The sequence below is a fragment of the Otolemur garnettii genome, unplaced genomic scaffold (assembly GCF_000181295.1).
Source record: "Otolemur garnettii isolate 467f Iridium unplaced genomic scaffold, OtoGar3 scaffold00144, whole genome shotgun sequence".
Lineage (NCBI taxonomy): Eukaryota > Metazoa > Chordata > Mammalia > Primates > Galagidae > Otolemur > Otolemur garnettii.
Genome location: NW_003852539.1, coordinates 661,965 through 675,531, shown reverse-complemented (window position 1 = coordinate 675,531; position 13,567 = coordinate 661,965). Strand labels below are relative to the sequence as shown.

At 39.9% G+C, this 13,567-nt stretch overlaps 1 protein-coding gene across 1 annotated transcript in view; it reads right to left on the bottom strand.

The window, feature by feature from the left end:
* Positions 1–4,386: 4,386 nt before the first annotated feature.
* The window catches only part of ZMYND12 (zinc finger MYND-type containing 12), a 37,929-nt gene continuing 28,748 nt past the window's right edge, over positions 4,387–13,567 (bottom strand). Inside the window, 4 exon segments of the mRNA XM_023518669.1 lie at positions 4,387–6,161; positions 8,957–9,102; positions 11,139–11,247; positions 12,246–12,368. Coding sequence (XP_023374437.1) covers positions 6,039–6,161; positions 8,957–9,102; positions 11,139–11,247; positions 12,246–12,368 — 501 coding nt within the window. The 3' untranslated portion in view covers positions 4,387–6,038.

Genomic DNA, 13,567 nt, shown 5'->3' with positions numbered 1-13,567 from the left:
GGCTGGGGATTTGAACCCACCACCTTAGGTGTATGTGGCTGGCGCCTTAGCCGCTTGAGCCACAGGCGCCGAGCCTCTATCTTAGTCTCAATGGTAACCTTGTTCATATGCTTTTAAACCCTGCTGCTGCTTATTTAAATATTTATTCGCTATTGAAACTGTATGGCTGTGTATGAATATACATGGAGGGAATAAAATATTTATCTCCATCACATTGCCACCCGTCTTGATGAATATTAGGAAAGATATTTTTTTTCTGTTAAATAAAATGATGGCATGATTCTGTTATCCAAATAATGCTTCACTATCTTTTCTGAAGCATTTTCTTTGCCAAATGTTTGTTTTGTATGACCTGTTGTGCTTGAGAGATGTTATATTTCACAGAATCATTTTGAATAGAAAGACATCCCTTTTGCACAATGTGTATCTGTAGTGGGATGTGTGAGATCTGCTGGTGGTAGAGAAGTTTCGTTCTAATCTTGGTCATCTGAGAACCTATGGAAAACACAGGATTACATATAGTGTGCAGTAATAAACTGTTAATATAGTAAGAATGCAGAACAACTACTCAAAATGAATTTTGGTTTTTTTCTGAGACAGAGTCCCACTTTGTCGCCCTCAGTGGAGTGCTGTGGCATCACAGCTTACAGCAATCTCAAACTCTCAGGCTTAAGCGTTTCTCTTGTCTCAGCCTCCCAAGTAGCTAGGACTACAGGCACCTGCCACAACATCTGGCTATTTTTAGAGATGCTCTGGCTCAGGCTGGTGTTGAACCTGTGAGCTCGGGTAATCCACCCCCTGTCGTCCTCCCAGAGTGCTAGGATTATAGGCATGAGACACTAAGCTCAGCCAGTTCTTTTTTTAAAATAGAGGCTCAGGGAGGAAGGAGGAGAACTGGTGTGCTCCCACTTATGTGGGAGTATATGGACGGGACACAACTATGACAGGGACTATATCTAACAAATGCAAATAATGTAACCTAATTCTTTGTGGCCTCAAATTAACCTGAAATTTAAAAAAAATAGAGGTTCAAAGACAATATGATATAATTTGTAACAGTACATATATACTTGCCAGTAGAAAAATTTAATCAGGTCATTCGGGAATCATCCTTCAGCTCCACACCTTCAAGTCTTCTGAAGATGAAGAACTCAAGTTCTTCCCATCTGGTGGGAAGATAAAGACATTCTATGGGAAGCCCACAGCATCATCAGAACTCCTGGATCCCTTCAACTTCCTTATACCCTTTGGGGTCAAGCAAACCATAATTTGCAGAGCTCTTTAGAATTGAGATTATTTCTGCATTAGAATGCCATATTTGAAAATGTAGTACACTTTCCATGAAGAGTCAAAAAATGAGGGCAAAAAATCCCATTTTCAGACTAATGAAAGAAAAGAAAATCTGATAATTTACCATCAGTAGTTCCTCATGGTAGGAAATACTAAAAGATTTATTAGAAATTTGAGCCCAGATGGAAGATGTGAAAAGTAAGAAAGAATATAATGAGTTTATCATAAGAATTATGACCTATGAATTTAAGATAGACTGGAAATAAATAACAGTAATGATATACTATATGTAAGTTTGAGAGAAGTAAATGTAGTTAAAAGGTTCTAAAGAGCTTGTATGGTCCAGGATGAGGGTTTCCTGAATAACTTTAAATTTTGATAAGTTAGGAATGAGTGCTTGAATTTCTGGGGCAATCATTAGCAGAACAGAAATGAGGGATATAACCTTACAAACTAACAAAGGGTAGGGAAAATGGAAGAAGAAGAAATGTGTAATCCAAAAGAAAGAAAGGGAAAAACAGAACATGCAGAATAAATGGAAGTCACAAAATAAGATCATAGATGAAACCAAATAATTTTTTAAACCAAATAATTTATATGTAAGCAAAATGTAAATGAACTAAATGATTCTTTAAGAATTAAAGATAGAAAGATATTTAATTACAGTAGAACCTCTTTAAGTTGACCACCCAAGGAACTGTAACGAACTGGTCAACATAAGGAATTAGGCCTACTATACCAGTATGTACATGTGGTGCATGTCCAGCCTATGAAACTAGCTCAACTTCAGGGAGGTAGTCAAACATGGAGGGTCTACTCTATATTATTTTTATAAGAGATACCTCTAAAACATAAGAATACAGATTGTTTGAAAGTACAAGTTTGCAAGAAGAAATATCAGGATTTACAGTGAGCAAAGTCAGGAAAACAGAAACCTCTCTGGGCAGTCTAAATAAAGAGATTTATTTAATATAGGGAACTAAAGGCTGACACAATCTTTGAAATAGCTAGATGATAAAGATCAGGGAGCAAAGGTCAGCAAGCTGCTTTCACAGGAAATCTACTTTCAAGGAAGATTAATGGTTGCTTCTTATGCAGCTTCCAAATCTGGTGCAGTTGGCCCTCATTGGCAGAATTTTATTAAGAATCATATAAAGAGGTTTGGGACACCTGTGGCTCAAGTGGCTAAGGCACCAGCCACATACACCTAAGGTGGTGGGTTCGAATGCAGCCTGGGCCTGCCAAAAAACAACAATGACGGCTACAACCAATAAAATAAAATAAAATAGCTGGGCGTTGTGGTAGGTGCCTGTGGTCCTAGCTACTTGGGAGGCTGAGGCAGGAGACTTGCTTGAGCCCAGGAATTGGAGGTTGCTGTGAACTGTTATGCCACAGCACTCTACACAGGGGCACAGCCTGAGGCTCTGTCTCAAAAAAAAAATCATAAAAAGAGAGGGATACTGGGAACTATAGTTTTAATGTTCCCCTTTGAAGCAGAGATAAACGATGAAGGGAATGGTGATAATGTTAGCTGATAACAAGAAGCCAGCTCCACACAGTTATAAGAGGGACTATATCTAACAAATGCAATCAGTGTAACCTAATTTTTGTACCCACAATGAATCCCAAATGACAACAAAAAAAAAAAAAGAAGAAAGAAAGAAAAAAGTTCCAGCCCCAAAGGAAATGGATGTAGTTATATTAATATTAAAACACAACAGACGAGTATCCAATGTACACAGCCCTATTTTGAAACTAATTCATAGCTTTTATAGGAATGTCATAACCTAATTATAGCCTTAGAATAAGGGAAGGGGGTGGGAGGGCGAAGTGAAGGGGGTGGATGGGGGGAGGGAGGGAAATTGGTGGGGTCACCTCTATGGTTTATCTTACAAGGGTACAAGTGAATCTTTCTAAAAGCAGAGTATGAACATTTTAACTCATTAACTAAGAAAATGACGTGAAGGTTATCTTGACCAGTTTGATGAGAGTATTTCAAAATGTACATGAAAACAGCACACTGTACCCCATGATTGCATTAATGCACACAGTTATGCTATAAGAAATAAAAAAAACCCACAACAGACGATAAGGTCAAAAGCATTACTAGAAATAAAGAGAATCACTTCATAAAATAATAAAAAATTCTATTCACCAAGAAAATATGATATAATTTAAATTTTTTTTGGCTTGGTGCCCATAGCACAGTGGTTACAGTGCCAGCCACACACACCAAAGCTGGTGGGTTTGAACCCGGCCCAGGCCACCTAAACAATGGCAACTGCAACAAAAAATAGCTGGGTGTTGTGGTGGGCACCTGTAGTCCCAGGTACTTGGGAGGCTGAGGCAAGAGAATCACTTAAACCCAAGAGTTTGCGGTTGCTGTTAACTGTGACGCCACAACGCTCTACCAAGGGTGACATAGTGAGAAAATTTTTTTCATAATGTGAAAATTTTTTTAATTTTTACAGGCCTAATAACAAAGCTTCAAAATATATAAAGCAGAAGTTGATATAATTATAAGGAGAAATAGATAAATCCACAATGATATTAGATGCATTTTGTATCTCTTTCAGAAATAAATAAAAATACAGCAAATATATGCAAAAATCAAAAATTTTACAAACAAACTTCTTAATGGGCATGTATGCACATTGTTCCCAATAACTTCACTCTTTTCTAGCATACACAGAACATTTACAATATTGACCATATCCTTGGTTATAAAGAAAATCTTAACCAGTTTCTAAAAATCAAAATTGTACACAGCAGGTTCTTTGACCTCAATGAAATTAAGCCAAAAATCAACAAGTTATAAAGTCACCTTATTTTAGAAATTAAGAATCATACTTCTAAATGACTCATGAGTTATAAAAAAATTAAGAAATATTTAGAGCAAAAATAAAATACCACATTTCAAAATACTGTATATGGGATCAGCAAATGTAATATGTAGAGGAAAATTTATAGCCTTCAATACATATATTGGAAAGGAAGAAAAACTTAAATTAGTATATGTGAAAAAAGCAGAAAATTATAGCCTGCAAGCAAGAAGAAAATCAGTCAAGAGAAACAGTACATTTAAATAATTTAAGCAATAACTTTATTGTAGAAGGATTAATGAACAAGAATTCAGAGTTGGGGACAACAGAGAATGGAGGGGGCAAAGAGAAGAGGCCAATTAATATGGTAAAGAATAGAGTTAGTGTTTACTGAAATGGACTTTTAAGGGTGTTTTTAGAACGGGGAAATTGTAATATTTTCTTTTAAATTATCTGCTAAAGAGTGGTCGATCCACCTCCTTATCCCTCCAATCTTCATTAAGAGTGTTTTTGAAAGAATTGGTTCATATTTGGAGTTGGGGGTGAGAACCAAAAGGGTGTGTATCCCTAAAGGGAAGAAATAGCTACACAATGTAGACTGGAGAGCAAGAATTCAACTGAAGATGAAAACTGGACCAAAAAATGGCTCAAAGACAATTAAGCCCCTGGGATTTCATAGGCATCTTGGAAAACCGTAAAAATGCCTGAAAGTATGGAATGGAGCTTCCAGCTGATTTTACCTTGAGGGGCAAGTTAACCCATCTGACATATTTTAATTATATGAGTCTGAGTGAATTAACTTACAATGAGAAATATAAAACTCTCTGACATGTTCTTGACCTCCATATCCTCTCCCTGGGTGCAGATCTATAGACTCAAGAAGCAAAGAGCAGCTTGGCAAGTCTGGAGAACTAATGGAGAGAAAAGGGATATTCCCAATTACCTGAGTCATCAAGAGGGGATAGACTGATCCAGCTATAGACACATCTAGGCTATTTACTTACAACAATAATGAAAGAGGCTTTGGGGAGATCAAGGCCATGGAGCAATTATGTGAGAGCTGAAATTTGAATTCAAGCATGTCTAAGTTCAAGGCCTGTACTTTGTCCTCTGCATCATGGGGGACCTTTCAGAATGCCTCTTCCCTAGACAGTACAGTTGGCTCACATCTCCTTCAAATTGTCTGAGATAAGAACAATACCAACCTGGAATGGTGTCATAGCCAGACCATACTGAAGCTCCTTGAAAGGCAGGCCCAGGGGCCTTCTCTGGCATATGAAGACCTTATGCATGATTTATATCTACACTTTACTGTTTGTTTTCTGTATGTCTCATGTCCCTTTTGTTCCTCTATTGCCTTTTTTTGCTTTAGGACAATATTTTCTAGGATGTCATTTTAATCCTTTTGTTGATTTTTAGCTATTTTTTATTTTCTTAGTGATTGCTCTAGGAATTACAACAGACATTTTATCATCTTCTACTTCAGATTAATGCTAACTTAATTCCAGTGCAGAATTTGCAGAATTATGACTAGAGGAACCCGGCTCCAATTTAGCTCTATTCCTTACCCCTTTCTTTGGCAAAGAGTTATGAAATATACATAATCACTGGGAGAATTCTGGGAACTACGACAAACTATTTGTAATTAAGATGACCACATTTGTGATCTGACTACACATTACTCAAAGACACACAAAGTCATGGATAAACCAAGTACAAAGGTCATAATAAGGAACAGTTTTACTGATTTCTATGCCTAAAGTTTCATATCCCTTCGCTTGTCTGTTCTTTAAGAATAAAACACAGCTATGTATACAACCTCAAGGAAGAGAGTAAAAAGTTCAGCAATCCAGAGTACCTTAAACCAATTGTGCAGGGCTGCTGTGTTAGACACTCACTACCCCCTGATGCAGAGCTCATGGGTCACTAAATCATGGGATGATCCTCAGATGAGATGACACGTATTAGTTCTTGAATGGTGTTTTCCTCAGAGACACCAAGCAATTGTTCTTTGGCTAGATGCAGGGCTCTTGCAGCATATTCCTTTGCCTGAAACAGAATTGCAGTGGCAAAAGGAAGTTGTCACAGGAAAGCATAACGTTGGGAAGCCCCATCTGTGCTCAATTCCAGAAACATAGGACAGAACTTATTATTTTCTCACACCAGCCACTGAGTCTTGTCAATGAACCTGTGAACACACGTTGGCCCCTATGGCTAGCCACCTGTGTGCTGGATGCGCCAGGGGCATCAGAAAAACCCACGTTATTTGTCAAACTAAGTACACCTTCTTAACAAAGTGAGATGTTGAGGGAGGTTGGCACACTTTTTGTGTATGGGACATAACCACAAGATGAACTCTACCTAAAAAAAACTAAATATTTTGACCTGGTTGCTTGTACCCTCACATTAAATTTTTAAAAAAATCCACAAAGTGAGATCTTTGTAGGCTCTTTATCAGGGGCCTATGGACCAACCTTGGGAGGTATAGCGATAATAGGTACCAGAAGTAAATTATCATCCTGGGGCTGTGTTGGGAGCCATGTTGCCCAGAGTTTTTTGACTTGATTAGAGGCTCCCATCCTTCCTTCCTTCTATCCTATAAATATTTATTGAATAGCTACTTATTCCAGATCCTTTGACTACAGGCAGACATTCCTGTCCTCATGGAACTTATGATACAGTAGGGGAGAAAGCCAATAAATAAGACAAATAAGTAAAACATGATAATATCTTAAACAGCGATAATGCTAAAAATAAAGCAAGAAAAGGCTCAGCACCTGTAGCTCAGCGAGTAGGGCACCAGCCACATATGCTGCAGCTAGCGGGTTCAAGCCTGGCCTGGACCTGCTAAACAACAATGACAACTACAACAACAACAAAAATAACTAGCCATTGTGGCTGACACTCATAGTCCCAACTACTTGGGAGGCTGAAGCAAGAGAATTGCTTAAGCCCAAGAGTTTGAGGTTACTGTGAGCTGTGATGCCACAACACTCTACCAAAGTTGATGGTCAGCCTCTGTCTCAAAAAATAAATAAATAAAAAATAAAGCAAGGAAAGGGGATTGGAAGCAGGGGTGGAAGTAGGTTCTGCAGTTTTAGACAGAGAGACCAGAGAAACTTTCACTGTGAAGATAGCCAAGTAAAGATCTAAAGGAGGCAAGGGGCCTATCTTGATTTATAGATGTGTCCCTCTTGTCTTAGGGAGGCCTTTTGTAGCTCTAATATGCTTCACATATCTTGGGGTAATGACTTCCTTAAGTATACAGGGGGAAAATTGGATCTTGCTCTATAGAAAAGAGATTTTGTCCAACATAAATTTAAAAATTCCAGGCAGGGCATGGCAGTTAATGCCTATAGTCCTAGCATTCTGGGAGCTGAGACAGGTGGATTGCTTGAGCTTCAGGAGTTCAAGACCAGCTTAAGCAAGAGGGAGGCCCCGTCTCTCCTAAAAATAGAAAGAACTAGTTGGGCATCATGTAGTCCCAGCAACTACTTGGGAGGCTGAGGTAAGAGGATTGCTTGAGCCCAAGAGTCTGAGGTTGCTGTGAGCTATGATGATACCACGACACTCTACCCAGGGTGACAAAGTCTCACTCAAATAAATAAATAAATTTGAAAATTTTGTGGGAACATTTCCTTATTCCCTAACCATTCCTACCCCTATTTCAGCCAGGGTTGGTGCCCTTCCTCTGTGCTCCCACAGTGCTCTGGGCTTTGCTATCACATTCTATTATGACCCTCTGACTATGAGCTCCTTCGTGCCCTCCCGATGTGTGGGAGGTGCTCATAAAAATTTGCTGAAGAAAGGGAGGGAAGAGGGGAGAGAGGAAAGAAAGCAGAGGGAAAGAATATTAAATTTTCCTATGTCTCCCATACAGAAAGTCCTCCTCCAACCAGCCACCTTTTGCCACCTCTTCTCTTTTTCCCCCTCCTTATTTTATTTTTCTTTATAGCATTTTTCACTTTTTGAAATTATATTACACATTTATACGTTTACTTCCTCTCTTCCAAAAAACGGCAAGTTCCATGGAGATAAGGAACATAACTGGTTATTTACCACTGTACCCCCTTGTCCCTAAATAGTACCTTGCAAATGGTAGATGCTCAATAATCATTTGAATGGATGAATCAATCAATTATTATATCAATAAACCTGAGATATGCCACTTAATATCTTAAGATATTCAGCAAATAATTGACCCTCTCAGCGTTAGTTTCCTCATCTGAAAAGTGGTGATAATAAAATACCTACCTCATAAGGTTGGTGTATTAAATATGATAATTACAAAAGGGATTAAACCAATGATGTTGTGTACAGAAGTTCTCAAAAAGTTACCTTTTAAATCATATTGTGGGGCGGCGCCTGTGGCTCAAAGGAGTAGGGCGCCAGCCCCATACACCGGAGGTGGTGGGTTCAAACCCAGCCCCAGACAAAAACTGCAATAAATAAATAAATAAATATATAAATAAATAAATCATATTGTAGCAATTCGTTTCTGCCTGAATCCCCACAGCAACAAGGAACTCAGTAACTGAGTATATTACTGATGTGCTACTTCATTCCTCCAAGGTTTCCCAGCACTGCTCCAGACTCAGTTTGCCTATGTGACCCTGAAAAGTTCCCCCTGAGGAAAAAGATAATGTAGATTCAACAAATGAGAAATGTTCTGAGCATCTGAACTTTTTTAAAATGAGGGTTTGCTTTGAGGGCAAAAGCTAGTGCAACTGGGCAAAAAACACAGCTAAATTCAACTAGATAAATTTCTACTTTCATGTACTGAAAAGGTGAAACTGAATAAAGATCTGAAGGAGGCAAGGGGCTGCTTTTCTAGGGAAACTCGCCTTTGAATAATTCAGCATCAAGTGGTAAAGCATGACCAGGGTTTTCAGAAGAATGATAATTTTTTCAGGGGCTTCATCAGATGTAGATTCTCGAATGTTCAAGATTGAAGTCAGGATCCGAATGGCTTCTGCTTCTTGGGCTTCGTCTACATTGGAAGGGAAAGAAAGAAAATCTTGGCATCCAAGTCTGCCATCATCATGCACTCAGTTGTTAGGGGACCTAGTCTGCTAAAGTGTCCTGGGGTGGAGGGAGGCGGTAGCAGTAGTGGAAACAAGACAAGTCCCAGCGAGTTCTTCAAATGAAGGACTACTGCCAGGCACAGTGGCTCATGCCTGTAATCCTAGCACTCTGGGATGCAGAGGCAGGTGGATTGCCTAAGCTCATAGGTTCAAGACCAGCCTAAGCAAGAGCGAGAGGTCCCTGACTCTACTAAACATAGAAAAACTATCCAGGAGTTGTGACAGGTGCCTGTAGTCCCAGCTACTCAGGAGGCTGAGGCAAGAGGATTGCTGGAACCCAGGAGTTTGAGATTGCTGTGAGCCATGACACACCAGGGCACTCTACCCAGGGTGACAGAGTAAGACTCTGTATCAAAAAAAAGAACTACTGCCTCTAGGGCAGGAAGTCAGAGTTTCAGGTAGTTATCTGGCTTTGCTTAGCTCATTATCAGAGTAGCCTAAAGACATGCTCACTCTCACAGGTCCCAAAATTACTAAATTTTCTCTTTCAGATTTGCTGAACACTAGACCTCTTGAGCTCCCAAAGGTAGGTAATTCATCAAAGCCAGATTTCTTGGGGTCACTTCAGCTTCCACTCTATGACTGAGAGGAGGGAGTTGGGGGAGGGAGGGCTTCTTGGAGCTGCAGCAGCTTAATTCTTCTCCCCCATCCAAAGATGGGTAAGCAATAGCCTTTCTACTTCCTTGTATGAGCCTGTTTACTGCTTCCCCCAGCAGCGTTTGGTCCTACTTTAAATGCCATTTATTGAGCAGTTACTGTGGGCCAGGTAGTTAAAAGCACTTATATTTAAAAGTATGAAGCTTAGGGAAAAAAGATAAAAAGGACTTGTGCCATAATGGTAAGGTTGACTACCTTTGGTTATATGATTTCCAAGTTTTCTGTTGTCATATGAACTACTTTCATTATGAGAGAAAACCCAATAAAGTTATTACTCTTTTAAACCTTAGCCCCAAATCTCTTCTCCAAAAAGTCTTCTTTCTTCAACACCACCCAATTGTCCTCACCTTTTCACTCTGGAACTCATCTTATCACATCATTTGTACTCACAGAAATGTTCTTTGGTTATCACATGTAGGTTCTATATGACCAACTACACTCTATGTCTCTTTTGAGTGGAAACTAGCCCCTCTGTCTCTTTTTGTTATCTCAAAGGGTGTGATGCTTTATGGTGCTACTCAATACCCAACCCTTTGCTAATCCTGGAAATAGAGATGAATTAGATTTGGCCCTGCCACTGAGCAGCTCACAGTTAGTAAAGGAGGAGGATAAAGTTCCCCCAAGAAATCAGCAATGCAGCCTCTGCATAGAGTCTACCTTGGAGAGACAACATAAGAAATGGATGCTCTGGAGCTGGGCGTGGTGGCTCACACCTGTAATCCAAGCATTCTGGGAGAGTGAGGCAGGTAGATTGAGCTCCGGAGTTTGAGATCAGCCTGAGCAGCAAGAGAAAGACCTGGTTTCTAAAAAACAGCCAGGCATTATGGCAGGTACCTATAGTCCCAGCTACCAGGGAGGCTGAGGTAGCTGGGACTATAGGCCCAAGAGTTGAGCCCAAGAGTTTGAGGTTGCTGTGAGCTATGATGCCACAGCACTCCACCGAGGGCAACAAAATAAAACTCTGTCTCAAAAAAAAGAAAAAATGAATACTCTGCAGAAATCACAGGAAGCTCTGAGGAACTCTTGTTTCCTCCAAACAAGAGGAACAAGGGCTTCCTCACTAGCCTCCAGAAAGGCTGTGTGTTATTACGGGGATCTGAATTCTTTCCAACACTGGTAAAATCTCTTTGATCCCCATGTCCTAGTTTTCCCTATCAGCAAAATGAGGAAGATGGTTCTAATGTGCTCCATGATAGGGACAGCTATTGTCCCACTTAGGGATAAGGCCTGAGTATTAGGTGGGATGAAGTTACTACTGTGTCTCCAAGGGAAAGGCGACACTTACCCAAGCTAGTATCCTTCTCAAATCGTTTTCCCAATAAATCTTGTTGGGCTTCATTCTGTAAGAAGAGTTTATACTGTTCATTCATATATTTATTCCAGATATCAGAGACCTGTTGGGAAAAGAGATGGTGATCAGACAGGTAGATCAGATCTGGCCATTGGACCAGCCAGGTGGGGAAAGCAGAACATCTGTCCAGGTGTCCTGAAGTCTCCAGAAGTCTCCCTCTTATCTTGTGCCTGAAGGCAGAGGGAGCCCTAGGAGCACCAACAGACCTGTCCAAAGCTTGACAGCTGAGGAGCTGCAAAGGACATGTGGCAGGCCCATCTATGGGCAGCCCTGGTGGGGTCCAATGACAAGGGCTACCACTGGTGGAGCACATACATCACTAAGCCTTCATACCCCCCACAACATCCCAGTTGAAGAAATATTCTTATTATTCCCATTTTACATGTCAATAAACTGAGGTGTAGAGAAGTTAAGATCATACTGGACTTCTAGTAAGAGCTGTTAAGTGACATGGCCAGGATTTAAACCCAGGGCTGTCTGACTCCAAAGCTCATTGCTTTTCGGCTACAGCAAAATGCTTCTTCCAAAGAAGTGGGTCTAAAATATCAATCAACAGCCATAGCATGATAGACTCTGTCTCACACAGAAATGGCTGCTTGTTAAGTGAGGTGTTTCTGTATGAATGTAACTGATGGTCAAAATCATTTACATGTAAAGATGAAAATTTTAGTGTTCTCATGCAGCAACAGATTTCCCTTGACACATTTCTCTGTCACACACTTCAGTATGCCCACATTAGCATGCTCCTATGGGTATGGCAGAGCATAGCGCAGTCTATTTGGTGGGGTTTGGTGCTTACTGACCACCATACATTATTTGTTAATCACTCTATGGATGCTAAGGATTAGTCTCTTTCAGTAGTAGAGAAACTGGAAGAAAGAAAAATTGGAGCATATCACGTATCAGGCTATGTAACCTTGGGCAAGTCACTTCATCTCTTTGCACCACTCTTTATGGTACTTTTCTCTTGAATGGTCTGACACTACTTGTAAGAGACCGAGCCTCTGTGTCAAGGATTCGTTCCTACATTCCCCAGCTCACCTTGGTATACAGTGTGTCTGCCAGGTCCATCTTGTTAAGAATATAGAATATATTAGCCAGGTGGAAGTAGCCTCCCGAGGTCCTGATGTCCTCTGTTCCGAATGCACAGCTGGCAAAATAAATCTACAGCAAGAGGCAGAAAGAGAGTGCTTGAGTTCCCTTTGCAAATCATGTATCTGGCAAAGGACTTGTATCTAGAATACACATTTAAAATAAAAAAAACTTTTATAACGGCCTGATTTAAAATGTTTAAATGTTTATGATCCTGAATAGACATTTCTCAAAAAAGGCACGCAAATGGTTAATAGGCACATGAAAAGATACTTGAAATTGTTAGTTATTAGGAAAATGAAAAATAAAACCAGAATGAGATACCATTGCATACCTACTGGGATGGTTAGAATCAAAAAGAATGTAGCAAGTATTGACAATGATACAAAGGAAATAAAATACTCAGACATTACTGGTGGGAATGTTAAATGGTGCAAGCTCTGTGGAAACAGTTTGGCAGTTTCTCAAAAAGTTAAACACACAGTTACTATATGATCTAGCAATTCCTTTTCTAGGAATGGAAACCTGTGTCCAACACAAAGACTTGGAAACAAATGTTCACAGCAATATTACTCAAAATAGACAAAAATGGAAACAACTGAAATGTCCATCAACTGATGAATGGATAAACAAATTGTAGTATATCCAGATGATGGACTGCTCAGTAAGAAAAAGAATGATTTATTGACACATTCAACAACATGGATGTATCTCAAAACTGCTATGCTAAATGAAAGAGGTCAGATACAAAAGACCATATGATTTTGTTTATATAAAATGTCCAGGGAAAGCAAATCCATGGGACAGAAAGTGGTTGCCTGAGAATGGGGTGGGAATGGGAAGAGATTGTAAATGCAGATGAGGGATCTTTTTGGAGGAAGGGAAATGTTCTAACATTGATTGTGCTGCTGGTTAAATGCTGTACATTTACTAAAAATAATTGAATTGCACACTTAAAATGGTTCATTTTGTGGTATGTATCAATAAAGCAGTGTTTTTAAAAAGTGAGGCTAAGGAATCCGGGTTTGTGCTACTTCTTTACTATGTGACCCAGCTCAAGACACAATGTGCCTCTGTTTAATTTGTTGAGAATATAGAAAGGAAAAACAAATGGGCTCGGCGTCTGTGGCTCAAGCGGCTAAGGCGCCAGCCACATACACCTAAGGTGGCGGGTTCGAATCCAGCCCGGACCTGCCAAACAACAATAATGGCTGCAACCAAAAAATAGCCGGGCGTTGTGGCGGGCGCCTGTGGTCCCAGCTACTTGGGAG